Here is a 17157-nt window from a genome sequence, read left to right on the forward strand (position 1 = left end):
CTTAGCCAACAAATAACATTTGATCCAAAACCCGAAGCTTGGAGCTTTGCCAGTAGAAGCGCATGATTAACTCTGTCAAACGCCTTCGAAGAATCCGTATAAACAGCATCAACTTGTGAACCCTTAAGCCGGGTTGACACGATCTAAGTACACTTGGATACCAATTTGGACCAAGTGTGCTTGGACCAAGTTGGTTTCCACGACAAAATGACTTGCATGTCAAATTAAACATACAAAGATGGCGGAACTGTATTGCTGTTCCGTTGTGGTTGAAATGCAGAAAAAAGAGATAAAGAAGAAAAAACGAAAGATTTGGACTCGTAAACGTCAGGCGCTTGGAGCTTCCTCCAGTTTCCTTACAGAAGTGGCGGGTGAGGATAAAGCCACATTCAAAAACCATCTGAGAATAACTGCAGAACAGTTTGAGCAACTATTGGAAAGTGTAAAACCAAAAATTCAAAAAGTTGATACAAATATGAGAGCTGCATTACCTGCAAGATTAAAACTACAAATTACCCTTCGTTACTTGGCAAGTGGATGTTGTTTTCGTACGCTAGAATGTTTGTATAGAGTTCCAAAATCTTCAATATCCAAGTTTTTACCTGCAGTACTTGAAGCAATTTATGAATCATTGGAGATGTATATTCAGGTAAGTTGTATGTTTTTTCGTCTTTGCATTTTTGGTTTATGTTAAAAATATAGAAAGTGCTATATATTCTAATTATAAGTATGTCATGCTGAAAAAAAATAATGATGAAAGTTGTGCTATAGATTCCAAACGTACATACCAAATGTACTTGCAAAATGTTACTTTTTTATTGTAATTTAGCATAAAAAAAATAAACGAAATATTCCTAAACCTAAAAAGAACAAGACAAGAAATTTAACGTATTTTCCATATTCATCAAAACCACCGATACTGCGGATAGCTTCACTTAATATACTGCCAGTGATGTATTCTTCTGACAAACTGTCTTGGCTGTTGCTGAGCGATTCATCTTGTTGTGCAGAAGTTGATGACCTGGGAGATAGTTCTGATGTATCAGATCTATTTGAATGGTGAATGTTATTCCTATTAGAGAGTAATAATTCCTGATTATGTGCAGGATTGTAAAATGCATTGCATGAAGTTGTTTCGACGCATTACCATGAGACGCTTTTCTTGGACTATTTTCATTATTTCTAATTGACACTCCATTGCATCAGCAATTGGAATTTCTCGTAATTGAGATGCTATGTTATTGGCAAAATGTGAAAACTCATCGACCATCTGGGTTTTTTGCACATCCTCTTTTAATGATTTTAAAGTATTTATCGTTTTTTCAATATGTTCAGGAGTCGCCCCTTTAAATTTATTGATTCTTTTCGAAATTGATTTTGGTGTCTTAAAACTGGTACATTCCGGTTTTGAACCTTCAGTATGAAGTGTCGCTTTATTTATGGAATCATCTGTCTCACTAAATGCTTCATTTGTACTAGGTGATTCAGCAATAAAGGTGTCAGCGTGGGCCTCAGCAGTATAGTCAATCTTATGAAGCCATATTCTCGAAAAATGCCTTTAAAAGCCGGAGAAAAGATTTTCAATTACCGGCTCTCTCGGGCTAGACGAGTAGTTGAGAATGCATTTGGAATAATAGCAATGATATTTCGGATCTATCGTAGCCCTATTTACTTGTGTCCCGAAAAAGTAGAAAAAATTGTGAAAGAAACCTGCGCGCTCCATAACTGGCTGATTAAAACTTCACGATTGTCCTATGCACCTGCTGGTACTTTTGATACCGAACATCTTGATAAACACATAAGGCCTGGGTCATGGAAAACGGACATATGCACGAACCTGTTTAATTTAACACATCAACAAGGCAGCAACAATTATTCTCAAATGGCAGAACGTAGGAGACAGAAATATACCACAATTTTTTCAGGTGCTGGCAAAACGATGTGATAAGTTAACTAGACTTTACGCAACTACTTTTCTTAATATTCGACTTTTTGTTAAATAAATATTTCAGTAAATAAAAAATGCTTTTTAAAATTATTGAAGATTAGTTACAGTATAAACAATTATTAATTAAACAACGTACCAGATTAGGGTATTTATTTCTGATCTTCATTACATCACGTAGAAATCTATCTGCGATTTCAAACCACGCAATATTAGGTGCATAAATGTCTTCAGTTGATGCGCCTGTTGTACTTGATGCATGTTTTCACTAAGACCAGGAATATTCATATTTATTCTTATTCGTTTAAGAGCCGAATTCCTAGCATCTTTGTTTTTATATTCCGCTAAACGCACATTCCATTAACTTTCCTCATCTTCGTATAACTCCATGAATCTAACATTCTCCCTTTCGGACCATTTTCTTCTTTTGCTTATTTCCAGTTTTCTTTTTTCAGACACCGACGCCATTTTATTTCACAAACAAACACTGGGTACTGTCCTACTCAACTCGGATGTAACCTACTGATCCAAGCGCACTTGGATGAATTGGTGACACGATCAAAGTAAAGTGCTGCTCGCGGACAATCCAAGTAGACTGTAATCAAGTATACTTGGATCGTGTTAACCCGGCTTTACCAAAAGCATTAGACAGATAATCTTCATAACATATTAAGTTAGTAACAGTGGAACGGCCTTTTTGAAAACCATGTTGATTGTTAATAATAAGGTTTTTACATTGCCATGGTTACAAGTGCACCCAAAAGTTTAGGCAAGGTTGACTGTATACAAACTCCCCGATAATTACTAACATCACTAGTATTACCAGACTTAAATATCGGCGTAATATACGAATTTTTCCAAAAAAAAGGAAATATTCCCGACTTTGAAGACAGATTGAATGAAGTGCAAATAGGCTTCGACAAAGTAGTAAGTAGAAGTCTTGCGCTGTAAGCCAAGAATCTCGTCAAAAACCTCTACTAAAGATAACTCTACGAATTTGACAACGAATTGATCCACAAGCCCTGTCATTTAATATTCAGGTATTTGAAATGCTTTATCAGAATATACGTTTGACAAATATTTGGCAAATAAATTAACAGTATCACCACCCTCATCACTAGTATGTTTATATGTTTAGGAATAATATTTGACTTTTTAACATTGCTTACATGTTTCCAAAATAACCTAGGATTTAACAATAGATTATTCTCGGTACGAAAAATATAATCGCGGTAACACTGACCGCTCAACACACTGTATGCCTGCCGAAGCCCAGAAAAAACCAAGTAATCCCTTTGCAATTGAGACCCCTTAAACTTCTTATGAGCTATCCTCTTATGTAAAACTAAGCTTCTTAACTCTCTTGAAAACCATATAGGAAAGCTACCAGTATTATAGGACTTAATAGGCACAAAATAGCTGATTCCTTCATACAAAAGGTCATCTAAAATATTTATATCAGAAGTGTTGTTTATAAAGGACTTATTTAACAATACAAAATCAGCATTTTTGAAGTCAAAAAACTTTACTGTATATTTTAGAGACCTCGACATATATGGCACTGAAAAGACACATTCATACGGAGTGTGTCGAGCGGCAATAAAAAATCATTCGGCAATCCAAAAGACCCATTAATATTAGAAAAACAAAGATCAAGAAATGTGCGTTCCGGATTTGGTAGCTGAAACATTACTTTACCATCTAAGTAATTAAATACATGTCCAAGCAGTGAAGCTGGTGCGATATTCGAACACCCATCCGAAAGTGCAGCCAGGTAAATAAGCAATTCGGATGGGCCTCAAAGATCTCCAGTACTGTATCACAGAAAGCACTGTATTGACCCATATCAGATTTTGGCGGCAGGTAAACTACAGCAAAAACAATATTCTTAAGATTAAGTTGTACAGAAATAAAAACTTGCTCTAACGATGAACAAGAGTGTTTAATTAATCGCGGTTAATTTTTAACTCCTTTCTCACACATCTTTCTTAGCACTTGTTAGGGCACTTCTATCACATCTAAATACTTCATATGCCGTAAACACCAATACAGATGACCAAATATCCAGTAACAACCATGTTTCAGCCAACGAAATTACATCATAACTGCATGCGGATATTGTTTGCTTCAAATGCTTCAGCTTAGACCTCATACCCCCAGCGTTAAAATAATACATTACCAAGGAACCACTTAATCGTTTTTTGGACCTCGTACAATTCTCTTAGAGATTGATGGAACCCAATTGGTAAATAACTATCACATCTTCACCTAATTTCTTTTTCTCTCTCAAACATTTTTGTACAAAAGGGCTCAATATGATCTATTCCCAACTTATTGCACAGAACATCAAGTACGAACTCCTTATCATGACTAATTCTATTATTCATATCATCTGAATTACATTCCTGAACATTTTATTATTATTTTTGCGCTCATTTCTATCATTTATCTTAGAAATTATAATGGAGTTACTATCCTTAATCTTATCATTTGTTGGTTGAACAGGGTCGTTCTTAAATGTTTGAAGTTTCTGTAATTCCTCCACGAGTTTATTAATTGTTGATTGCTGAGAAACAATAAGCTTATGCAATTCAATAATGCCGTTCATCAGATCACCAATGGAAGCATTTTTCTTCGACAAAATCTCAGGTAATGATATAACATCGCCCTTTTCTACATTTTCCTGAACAGTCTTTATAGAACTAGAGCTTTCATTATCATTATGAACACCAATACTTAAGAACCGTCTGTTGGTAACCGTACTACAAGAACTACACTTCCACTCATGACTCTTCTTCTTTTTAAAAGTCGCATAGATTTTGTTAAATTCAGTTTTGGAAAGATTAGAGCAGCCTTTGTGAAACCAGGAACGACACAAGCTGCATTCAACGGAAATTGCTCCCGATTTAATTACTTTATAGCAACTGCTACACAGTTCCATGACAAGAAACTCTAAATCACAACGAAAATAAATGAATGAAAGTCCTTACTTAGCTACTTCGTTGACTCAATGCACAAACCAGCATTAGACAAACACATGAAAAGTCTATACTTTGAAACTGTCGTTGACCATATATTTACACCTGGCCAAAGGAATTTAGTGTAAAATATACAAAACATGTGATCAATAACTACAATTGGCAATGCGGACAGATGACCCGTTAGTTTTGCTAAATCAATCACAGCAGCAGGCAAAATGACTGGAACCAAAAAAACTGTTACCACGATCGAATAATAATATCAGCGTAAATACGCTTATAAGTACAAAGCACCTTCAAGAATGAGCTTTTAATTAATTAGCCAAAAAACTATCATTTTGTCAAATAATTGCTGCCGCGACGTGAACTGGTTTGGTTTCGAGAAAACTGCTTTGTTCCTTAAGGATTTTTTCATAGGACCAACAGGAAGTGAGATATTCGCCCAAAAACCTGTACAAAACAATGAAAACTAAATAAATTCTTACCTTGCTGCACAGGGGGTGTTTTATCCGATCAAAAGGTCCGATTATCGTCGAAGCGAATTTGCAAAAAACGATCGGTTCCCGCGGGAACGCCAGTTTATTTTCCTCGCAGTAATCCGAGTAGTTTAATCCAATTCCCAAGATTTTATCGGGACGTTTAATTGGGGGTAGTAAGTGTACTTTGTTCAAAGGGTAACGTTTGTTTTGGGGATCTAGGGCAACCCTAAAAAATTGCAATCCATTAAGCAGAAACATCAATTAATACATTCACATTAAAATTCATTAAATATTCCGTGCAATCATTCATTACCCTTATCAGCTATAATGGATTATAAAAAAGAAAACGACTTAGATAATAATAATAACGTAATGTAAATAAATTAATGTCTTTCATCATCACCGTTACTTCAGCACCCCCCTTTAAATGTCAATTTTCTTATTAAATTTATCGGAATCGCGTGTCTGAGTGTGATGACCGTATCGTGACGTAAAATCTTTTATTTAAAACGGGTGAGAAATGTTAATTAGAAAAGTGACAGAGAATTAATTAATCGGTATCAGGACTGTCTCGGCTGCCAACTGATTAAATATGAAAATTAATAGAAACTGGGATGTTTAACAGAAACTTGGTTGTCAGACCCACTGTTTAAATATTAAATTAATTCGCGTTTATTAGAAAAATAGTTACAGCATTTTTATAGAGCAGGATCTATGCTAAATGACTACTTTCTATGGATCTATGGATAGGATCATAAGAAACTGAGATGTTTGACAAAAAAGATTTTTCGAAAGTTATTAGGTTTACGAGAAAAATACTTCGGAACTGTTGCAAATGTCGTTATAAGTGCAGCGAAAAAATCTCAAGTAATTTTAGGTTGGTTGTACTCTTCTTAATTCTGTTGTCAGTTGTCTTTTTGACGTAAAAACCGACCAGACCATAGAGAAAGTAAAGTAGGAACCTTATATATCTATTTATTATCGACATAGAAGCTTTTAGAAAGAACAGAGAGAAGGTTTTTGTCATACGAAGAGTCTCCCTTGTTGCAATTCTCTAAAACTCTCGACAGATGGTAGTCCAAAGTCGCTGCCAATAAGAATGGGCTGCTATTGACTCCAAAAACAACTCGCCTGTGTCGATACACCACCTCGTTACCCTCTAAATCAGTCCACAAAAATCTAAGAAAATCTCTATCCGTAGGATGGACATGAAGAAACGCCTTGCGAATGTCTGCGATGACCCCAATTCTACTCTGACGAAACCTTATTAAAATATCTGGAATTAACTCTATCAAATTCGGACCTTTTTCTAGACAGCAATTCAACGAGGGACTTTCCTTTTGTTTTGCAGAGGCGTCAAACACTGGCCGGATCTTAGTAGTACTTCCTTCCTTAAGTACAGGGCGGTGAGGTAAATAATGCACACAACTATTGCCTCTTTCTTCCAGAGGAACTTTCTCAATTATGCCCTCTTGTTCCCACTCCTGAAAAATGGCTTCATAAGAACTAAAAAGTTTCATACTATCCAGCCTTTTATTAGATATACCTAAATTGGAGGACAGCGGTGGATGGCCTTCTATCCAAGGCAACCTAATTTCATATCGGTTCTCCGAGTCCACTCTCACTGTCTTTAGAAAAAACTCTTTTGCAGCTTCATTCAATTGATCTTTCGACTTGGTCTCAGAAGGATCCTTAATGCCTAGTGCATCCAGCTGCCACGGCTGCGTAAGGGAAGCATCATTAAAAAACAAGGAAACGGCTGTCAAACAATTGTTACTACCAGTCTTAATTAGAGGAATTCTACCCATAGGGGTTCATCCTAATAGTGTCTCCACTGCCACCAATCCACAGGACAGAAGCTTCCTTTGGCCTGTGTAACGTTTCCAAGCCACATCTGCTCCAATCAAAATTTCAATAGGCCCTGGGTCTCCTAAGTCACACAAACTAATTTCCAGCCCTTTCAACTCCTCTATCCATGGTCCATAGAATACTGGAGAAACGTGAGCACAAATCATAGGTTGGGACACAGCCTCTATGACACAACTATATTTCCCATAACTCAATTTTACATCGTAACAGTCATGTTTCATCTCAGACATAGCACCCCCAAACCGAGTTGACGCTTCGAAGTGTAGTGCAATAATTGAGCCGTCGATTTACAGATGTAGGTATTCTGGGAACCAGTGTCGATCAGCGCACGTACCCATCGAGAACCGTTGACACCACTAACCTTCACCCTTAAAGTCTGTAGAAATACGTGACTGGACGTTCCATTGGTGCAGGACAATAATACCGCAGATGACTCACTATTAGACGAAACTGAATTTGAAACTCCTCCTTCTTTAATTTGATTGCTTCCACGTGACTCTGGACACATCAAGGCAATATGACTCTTACCACATAACACACATTTCAGTCGAGCCTTACACCGTCGGCCCTGATGTCCTATTTTTAAGCAACGAAAGCAAGCCCTTTTTAGAGTTAAAATTTCCTTTCTTTTTTCAAGGGAATAACTTTGGGCCTTAAAACAATTGGCACTGTCATGAGTTTTGTCACAAAATAGACATTGTAACATAGCATTAGTTCTTGACTCGTGATTAATTAAGCCAGCTGCAGTAGGAACTGTATGATCCATGGTTAATCTACCTTGCCTACCTACTACCCCTGAATCCCTTGAACTAATACTACAAAGACCAAAACCCTCTGTGGCCAAACTGATCTGCTGTTCCCCTTCAACTTCACCCTTTAAAAACAACATTAAATTGTTGAGCGGAATCTCAGACGTAGAAGCGACATTCGTTGTAGAGTCCTCCCCTCCTTGGTCCAATTCCCTTAAGCTACCAGACACTGAAACCCTTTCTGTGGAATTTGCTACTGCCAATGGGGACCTCTGCCACACTCTGAGAAGTTCCTCAGGTAAACAGGATTCAATAAGTGGAAACATAACTTCGATGCACACCCCTCTGAAGCCACCCCCAATGTCTCAAGAGCACGTAGCTGAGTAGAAATACCGTCATATAAGAGAGAAAGGTCAGTTTTACCAGTGGAAATAGCGTTATTTATGATTAGCTTCAAAAGTTTCCTAACTATAAATTTTTATTTGCAAATCTTCCTTACCAAAACGCGCCTTAAGACATTCAATAATAGCGTGATAATTTTTGCCAGTAGTAGGAAAACTTTCCACACACTTCCTAGCCTTACTATTTGGTACCGTAGCTTGCAACAAATATTCCACTTTATCATTGAGGTCTATACTGGGGTCGTCATGCACTTTGCTAAATTGGGCCCAAAAAGGCAGCCACTCTCTAATATTACCATCAAAAGTTTTAAATTGAATAACAGGTAACTTAAAAGTTCGCTTACCCTCAATCCTGCTGGCTGACGCTGAAGAATTTCGCTCCTCTGTACCCTCACCCACACTCAACTTCTTGGCGAGGTACTCATTAACTCGAATTTCTAACAACACATACCTTTTTCTGTATTCCTCCTGGGACTCCAGCTCTTTTATTAAATCCTTTTCTTGAAACGTGTCGTCCTCAAGTAAAAGGGCATATATTTCTTCGTCCACGACGTTTAAGGAATCAGATTTCGCAGTCAATAACTCAAACAGGGCCTTAATCTCTGTAATATTGCCTTCACTGTTGAGTAACTGCTCCAATTCATTACTATTTCTTGTGAACATCGACCGCGACGCCTTCCTATTTTTCTTAAACTGATCCATAACAATAATTTAAGAAAAAAATAGGCGAAAAATAACCGGTTAACTGGGTCCGTCCGGTTTAAACGTGTTCAAAACACGCACGACCACGTAAAAGTTTGACGGAAAGGTCACAAACAGTAATAAAAATCATCAGTCCGCTTACGCACGTTTTCCGATTTAAAAAACAACTCTGAGGCGGCAAAAACGCCAACTTTTCCTTATGTATAGAGGCTTTAAGTAAGATTTCGAAGCATTTTATAATGTCCAAAATTTTCTGTAGATTTGTTTAATTTAGATTTGAGCCTAGCCTTGTCCCTTTCCTTCATTAAACCTCTTATTGCATAAGTCAATCATGGTGCATAAGGCTCAGTCACTCTAATGGACCTTACCGGAGCATGCTTATCATATTATGAGTTACAACTCATCCCACCATACCTTAGACTTAAGGTCAAATAAAAATCCAGGTTCATTGAGATGCTTAAAATTCCTTATAGTCAAAAATTTTTCAGTTTATATTATAGCCAAATGTCAATAGGATATCACTTATCCCATTTAAGTTTAATGTTACAGTCTGAGTTACAATATTTTTATCGTTAATAAAAATTGGGTCTAGTAAAGTGGCTGTTGTAACAGTTAGACGAATCGGTTCATCAATTACCTGACAAATGTCATAGCTATTAAATAATTTGCTGACTGGGTTTTGAACATACATTATTACCCACTGCCATGTAAAACTTCTGGTTTATTCTAATACGTACTCAATAATGTTCAAAACCCTCTTATTTTAAAGCTTAAATTCTCTTATTTTATTGAGCTTTTTATGTAGAAGCTCTTAAAAGAAACACAACTAAGTCATGTACCTAGTACTCCCTGGATGGAACACCATTAATATTTCTCTAAATATCCAGCAGGGCATCATTTAATGTAATGGTACATAAAAAAAATGAAATAATTTTTTTTACTAAAATAAGCCTTAATTTTAAAAAGACAGATTGCTAAGAAAATATTTATTTCTTTATATTCTGCAAATACAAAACTTAGATTTCTTAAAATAAAAATATTAACTTAAAAATAACGAGATCAACTCAGGAAACATTCTGAGAAAAAACAAAAAAATCACATCACAGGTATTCTGAAATCTAAACTTCTAAAAATATACCTATTTATTTCAGGTCGTAAATCTCCTTATTTGGGATAATAAAACTGTGGTGACCTCTTACTACAACAGGGGAATTGAGTTTCAACTTTATCATACCAATATCCACTATGGAAAAATCATCTGTGTCTGGAAAAACAAATGTAATTACAATGAAAAAATAAATAAATGAATTTACAATGAAACTTATCATAAGAGCTAAACTTTTCTTCAATTTTTCCCACATAGTGAGAACATTTAACGGCCTTTCTTATTTCTGTTTTGAACTCTACCAAAACGAAATCACCAGGGGCAAGGTGAGACTCATTAGGTGTCGAAGAATTCTCCTGCCTGACAATATCTTCTAAGGTTTCGTAGTCTTTAGATGAGTCATGAACCGAAAAATCTGAGATATTTGAACCTGAGCTACTACTGGTTTCATGTCTCTTCTTATTCTTTCGTTTCAAGCTGCTGGTGCTTGGTTGAATCGCATCCTCCTTGAAATTCTGCGAAGTTGTATGAATCACGCTGTCTACTGAGTTAGGTGCTATATTTTCTTGATTTTCAATATCAATAGCAGTAATACTTTTGCCGGGAGCTACGCCAAGGCGTTTTTTCTTATGAGTGCTGTCTTTAGCTTTGTTCGGTTATCGCATATTTTCCAATAATACGAGAGTTCAATTTGTCGGATTGTTCTTGTGTAGGAATTTTCTTAACCCATGTAGGTAAACGCTTAAGTACAGGATTGGGATCACATGGACAAGTCCCACAAGCTCTAAAACCATTGATAAGATTCTGAGAAGAATCTGTCAAACCCTCTAGTGTTAACCTTAGTAGAGATGAAAACTGGTCCTTGGGGACACATTCCCAGTTTTTAATTTTCCAAGAATTTAGTTGCTTTCTCCAAGAGACTTTTAGAGGGTGAAAAAACGAAACATCGGCCATCATAACAGAGACAGAAGCTTTACTACTATCAATGCAGCGCTCCGGATGTCTTGAACCCCGTTTAACTATGACTCGTTTTTTTCCGGGGTCGTCTGTAAAGTTAGTCTCATCATAATTAAAGATATGACTTGGTTCCATCCCTTCCAAAGATTTTAATAATTCCGAAAAATAATCATTGATTATCTTTACAGATACTTCAGAACGAGATCTTTTGACATTTTCTGCATTTCTTTCTGTTAACTCCTTTCGATGTTTAAATAGAAATCTTTCCATCCAATTTGCGACCAGGCATGTTATTTTTAAATCTTTTTTCTTTAACTCCTTTTTTGTCCAAGTAATTTTGAGCAAGAATTTTTATATCGTAAACGGTGAAAGGAAACTCCCAACTACCTGCCATTTTTATCCCATGAACCAATTGATTCTCCTCTGCATCTGACAGAACCTTCTGGCCTCCGTATTTGCGAGTGGATAGACCTCTTCTTTTACGTGATAAGGTCCCTAATGAAATACCAAATTGCTTTGAGGCTGATCTTAGTATTTGGCCTTGTTCCATTGCCTCCAATACCCTTCGCAGCGTATCATCAGTGTAATTGTGACAAGTGCGAGAGCCTAGAACTCTTTTGGATTTTCGAGCCATGTGTTTGCGTAATATCCCAGTAAATAAATCTGGAAAAAACATTTTTGTTACGGCAGTGTAAAGTGTACATAACTTGGAACACAAAAAACATATGTTGCAAGTCACGTACCCCTAGGAATTTATCTGAAAAAAAATTTCACCACGCCCCTGTCTACTTTATGTTTAAGCACATTTTAGGTTACTTAGAAAACACATTTACATATACATAACGACATATAGAACGTAATTATCATAAATAATATTTCTTTTACAACAAGAGTTTTTCACGTGTTTTTATTTGACAAAAAAATCATATTTTTTAAAGCGTCCCAAAAATTTAAAACGACATTTACCTGCGTAACGCGCCAAGTAGCACCTCGCTTGAACTATCAACTTACACTGTTAATCGGAGAAAATTACCCGTCGCATCACGTCGAGTATGCTCAAGGTCGTATTTGGGGAGGAAGAAATTGTTCCAAGTCACATCCCCGTTCCAGGTTGGGCGCATTTACGGTATTACATTTTACTTAATTAGTCAAAATATAGTAGTCTGTTTTCAAGACGCAAATGTATATGTAATGCCAAGATATAGTCCATCTTTTCTCAAATTGACCGGCTTACATTAAATAGTAATGAAATAAACTCTAAGTCACAGGTCTCAAATTTATTAAATTAAAGTCGAAGGATTGCACGTGTTTCGCCCATACTAGGCATCATCAGATATAAAATCTGAAATGAGTTAAGAACCTGCAGTAAGTTTTTGGTTACTTTAAGAATCTGCGTTAAATACCGAAGACATTCAAAGATTAACTAACGTGCCTGTAATTGTGTTTTTTATATATAATTAATAGTGCCTTTTAAGTATCTCAAGCTCCCGGAACAAGTGACTTATTAATCTCTTTAAATACAAATATCCTTAGGATAAATCCATAAACGATTGTTTCAGACACTTAACCCTGAACTACTACCGACACATTTTTATTACATATGTACTACTGATGGGTCCTTAGGACCCATAATAATAAAATTGCCATAAAATCAATAAAAAAAAACTTTTATTCCAAAATTTAAAATTACTTGGGTATATTACAGTACATAAACCGAAAAAACCTACAATTATTTTTCAGAACACTTAGGGCACAATTTCTTGCAGCATTGATTGCAAATGGGCAACTTACATAGTTGGTGGGGCATATGGGACACCTTTTTCTTTTACTTTTTTCAGGAGGTACTTGAGGCTGCTCAGAAACTGGACTCGCAACCCCCAAAAGTTCAGCAACGAGGATTCGTACCTTTGAGTGCACCTTCTTGTTGGCCATTCTGAGTCGCAAATGTTCATCTATTAGTTGCTTCCCAAGGGTTTTAATAAATGAGTATCGTTTTATTTCTTTACCTTTTGATGCAATGTTCAAAATAGCAAAAAAAATTGCCATTGGCCAACGGTTAGTTCTTCTGGATACTGAATACAACGCACATTTCGCATCTAATGCGTCAACTCCAGATTTTGTTTCATTATAAAAATGAATTATCTCCGGCTTTTTGGTTGTTTCGTTGACAGAATTGTCATGATGCATGCTAGAAAGTAATATAACGCTTTTACTTTTTTTGGCACATAGCTCACTATAGTGGTTGAAGAAGGAAATCCGAACGTTGATGAATGAATTGCACGTTTTCGGTTCGGTAAAAATTCAGGTGGTACAGTTTTTTTATTTTTTCGTAAGGTTCCCACGTACGTCAAACTGTTTTTCTTGAGTTCTTCGACGAGTTCCACTGAACAGTACCAGTTGTCCCCGGTGATGTTCCTGTTGGTGCCTTTAACACACTCCACAAGCCTAAGAACCACTCTTGTTGAATTTGATAATGTAAGTTTTTTTGCACCATCTGCTTTTATTTCGGAACCGGCATAAATATCTGCATCTACGAGATAATGCGTTTTAGCGTCAGCCAAAACCTGCACTTTTATTCCATATTTGGCAGGTTTGTTCGGAATATATATCCGAAATCTACACCTTCCTCGAAACGGTATAAGCATTTCGTCTATAGTTAGGTAAATTCCCGGTGAATAACATGACTTTGATCTAGCTACAAACTCATCAACTAATTCCGACACAGCGGCCAACTTATCAGTTTTTACTCTTTCTTTTCGGGTTTCTATATTGTCAAATCTGAGACAGCTCAATAAAAACGAAAATCTGGCCAGACTCATAGTAGCACGAAAAATAGGTCTTCCTGTCCCATCTTTTGCTCACATAGAACGAACGTCTTCATGATTAGATTTAAAGATGGACTAGAAGATACAACAACCCAAAAAACGCCTTGATTTCACATATGTATGTTGGTATTTTCAGTAAACGAAGGCCAACATTTAGTTTGTGACTAAGCAAACCTTTTAGACTTTTTATAGTTTTCTCTGGTGGAGGTTATCTTCAAATTAGTAAAATCGACTAACTTCTGTATCATCTCATGAGAAATTAGTAGACTCCAAGCATCTACAGGCTCACGTGGAGGATTAGTACAAGCAGGGCCAATAAGGCCAAGCAAGATAGTAACCAAATTATGAGCAGGGGTCCTACCTCTAATACCTGCTGTTTTTGACCATTTGGTATTGTCTTATTTATACCAACTGTTCCTGATAGGCAACTCTTCTTCTTCCGAATCGAAGTTTTCCTGCTCTGTTTCGGAATTGTGGTCGCTCAACTGTCCTCTTCATTCTCGTCACTCTCTTCAACCAATCTTTCTAGTTCCTCTAACACAGCTTCTCTGCTTGGAACACCAACGGATACACTTTTCTTGCTCGAGCCCATTTGGTTTGAGTCTTCCATACTTTCCCAAAAGTCTTCAGACTCTAAAATATTTCTTAACGCATGTTCTGACAATGCCCTAGAACTGGACACCATTGCGTTGCATTTACTGAAAGATAGTAAAAAAACACATTTTATATCTATTAACTTATACCTTATGACCACTAGTACCTATTCTTGTGAAATAGATAAATACCTTGCAAAAAATAACAACAAAATAGATACTTTCAAACCAATAAGCAGTTATTAAGTTGTCGCGTATTTACTACCTCAGGACCCAGTAAACACTGCCTTTGAACTTCGCCGACACGAACGAATACTGAAGTATGAATCTATGCGCGTATGGTATTGCGGAGGAGTACCGAGACAGCGAGTATCCAATGTTGACAAACTTAAAAAATATACCCTATTTAAATATAGGATGGGTCCTCAGGACCCATCAGTAGCAGATACGGGTTAAAGCCAATTTAGGCTCATTTAAGTCACTATATGATTATGCATAAGGCCTAAGTCAAACTTCCATAGGAGATTTTGCATTTCAATTGGTATAAGAAGCGAAACAAAGATGGCGGTCTTATGCCATAAGTCGACCAATAAACGTCAAAATAGGCTATTTTCAAATAGTTTCTTAAGGCATAAAACCAGTTTTTTACTACTTATATCTTACCCACTTACACGGAAAGTAAAAACTATTTCTATGTGTAAAGCCTTTTTTAAATTATTTAAAAAAGGTTAAATATCAACACATGTGGCCGCCTGGTACAGAGTGACAAGTGACGTTTAGCTGCATTAAGCTGGATTTTCATGCAACGACCATACGACTATAATAATGCGATAAAAGGTTGTTTTTGGGCATTATTTCATCTCATTGTAACGACGCGCGCATAAAAATGCAGCTTTGTCAAATTGCCTTTTGCTTACGCGTCCTGTCGATCTCTCAGATTTTACCAAATGTACGTTTGACAAGTGACTTTTGGGCTGAAATTAAGGTGCGTTCACATATGCAGATTCGGTGATTAAGTAATTTTTTATTTCTTCCAGGCACTTTTGGGGTCACTTTTTACAAGCAAGTATAAAGTTTTTAAGATTCCAACAATATGAAATTCAGGCACGCGGATTTCAGTTGAATACGTCAGTCTTCCATAGGCTATTTTGCATTTAAATTGCTTCTAATGATCAAAACAAAGATGGCAGTCAAAATTGATCTTTTTTGTTGCATAAAACCGTTTTTTACCATCTTCTACATACCTATATGGAAAGTATAAAGTTTCCTCTGCCTATAAAATAGATCGATTTCAACCACCTGAAAGAAAGTTCAAGACAAAATTACACGTAGTCCTGATTCATAAATGCTTCCAATTTTAAGAAATTCGGAAGCTGCTTCTAGCTATTTTTAGCTATTCCAAGCTCTTAACTTACTTAAAAGCCAATTTTTAAGCAATCAAGTGCAAAGAAGTAACATTAACCTTTGAAATGAGTGAAGAACCTGCAACAAATTAATTGAATTAGTTATCCTCAAAAGTTTCTGAGCAGTCACTCAGAGCCTGGAATTCAATTTTCACTACTTTAGGAATCTGAATTAAGTGCCGAAGATATTCATAAGTGATCGTTAACTCACGTACGTAAGTTCCTAGAGTAAGTGACCTGTTAGAAACTTTTTTGGGTAACTCGATAACTATTTTCAGTTTTAGGATAATAAGACGCTTCTTCCAAGATTTTAAGTTACTTGAAAGTCAATTTTTAAACAATCAAGTGCATGGAAAATCTGAACTGACTGTCTAAAGAAACTGAAACAAATTCAAGAGCTTCTGAGTAATTACTCACAGCCTAGAATAATTTTTCGATTACCTTAAGAGTCAGGATTACGTGCCGAATATTCGACATATTCAAGTTTTAAATAATTCAAGCTTCTGGAATAAGTGACCTACTGTAATGGAATTTTTAGGCCCGGGGGTTCGTAAGTCAAAGAAACCACTAATGTCGGGAAATCTCAGTTTATTAACCTCATTTACGGGCTTAGTTTTAACACCTTTTAATAATAAGTCAAAGTCAAAGTCAAAGTCAAAGTCAAAAATAGCTTTATTGTTACATAACATCATCTGTTGTTAACAAAGCATTATATAAAATCTTAAAGATACTTGACAACATAATCTTTTACAAAAATATAAAAATTTTAACAATTCTTACATACATAGAATATAGAACACACCCAAAGAAAGGGTAGTAAGAATTCACATTACGCTGCGCAAAATTCTTCACTGTCAAAAGATTGTATTTAAAAACTCGTCTACAGAATAAAATGCTTTAGCAAGCAAGAGTTTCTTTATATTTTTCTTAAAACGTTTTTCACAATTTATTAGCCTTATATAAAGGGGTAGGTGGTTAAAAAGCCTTCTGCCCCCGTATACAAAAGAGGACTTAATCTGCTCACTTTTTGGGATAGGCAGAGGTAAAGAGAAGGTTGTTCGGAGATTGTAACCCGAGAAGGGGGGGCCAAGTTGATGGCGATATTTTTGTGGATAAGACAAACAGTCTCTAAAATAAAAAGGCATGGCAAT

At 36.2% G+C, this 17157-nt stretch overlaps 2 protein-coding genes and 1 long non-coding RNA gene across 13 annotated transcripts in view; 2 read left to right on the forward strand and 1 right to left on the reverse strand.

Annotated features, from left to right (window-relative positions):
- Positions 1–17157, forward strand: part of LOC126747011 (probable G-protein coupled receptor CG31760) — a 165254-nt gene that overhangs the window by 92770 nt on the left and 55327 nt on the right. The gene's annotated exons all lie outside the window — the stretch shown is intronic.
- The window catches only part of LOC126747020 (fumarylacetoacetate hydrolase domain-containing protein 2-like), a 29749-nt gene that overhangs the window by 2622 nt on the left and 9970 nt on the right, over positions 1–17157 (reverse strand). For all 6 annotated transcript variants that reach the window (XM_050455499.1, XM_050455498.1, XM_050455502.1 and 3 more), the window contains one exon: positions 5409–5628. In XM_050455499.1, the coding sequence (XP_050311456.1) occupies positions 5409–5628 (220 nt within the window). The remainder of the gene's footprint in view (positions 1–5408; positions 5629–17157) is intronic.
- Positions 234–3881, forward strand: LOC126747032 (uncharacterized). The gene is made up of 2 exons (XR_007664074.1): positions 234–649; positions 3487–3881. It is a non-coding gene; the product is annotated as an uncharacterized LOC126747032 (long non-coding RNA).

The sequence above is a fragment of the Anthonomus grandis genome, chromosome 18, assembly GCF_022605725.1.
Source record: "Anthonomus grandis grandis chromosome 18, icAntGran1.3, whole genome shotgun sequence".
Lineage (NCBI taxonomy): Eukaryota > Metazoa > Arthropoda > Insecta > Coleoptera > Curculionidae > Anthonomus > Anthonomus grandis.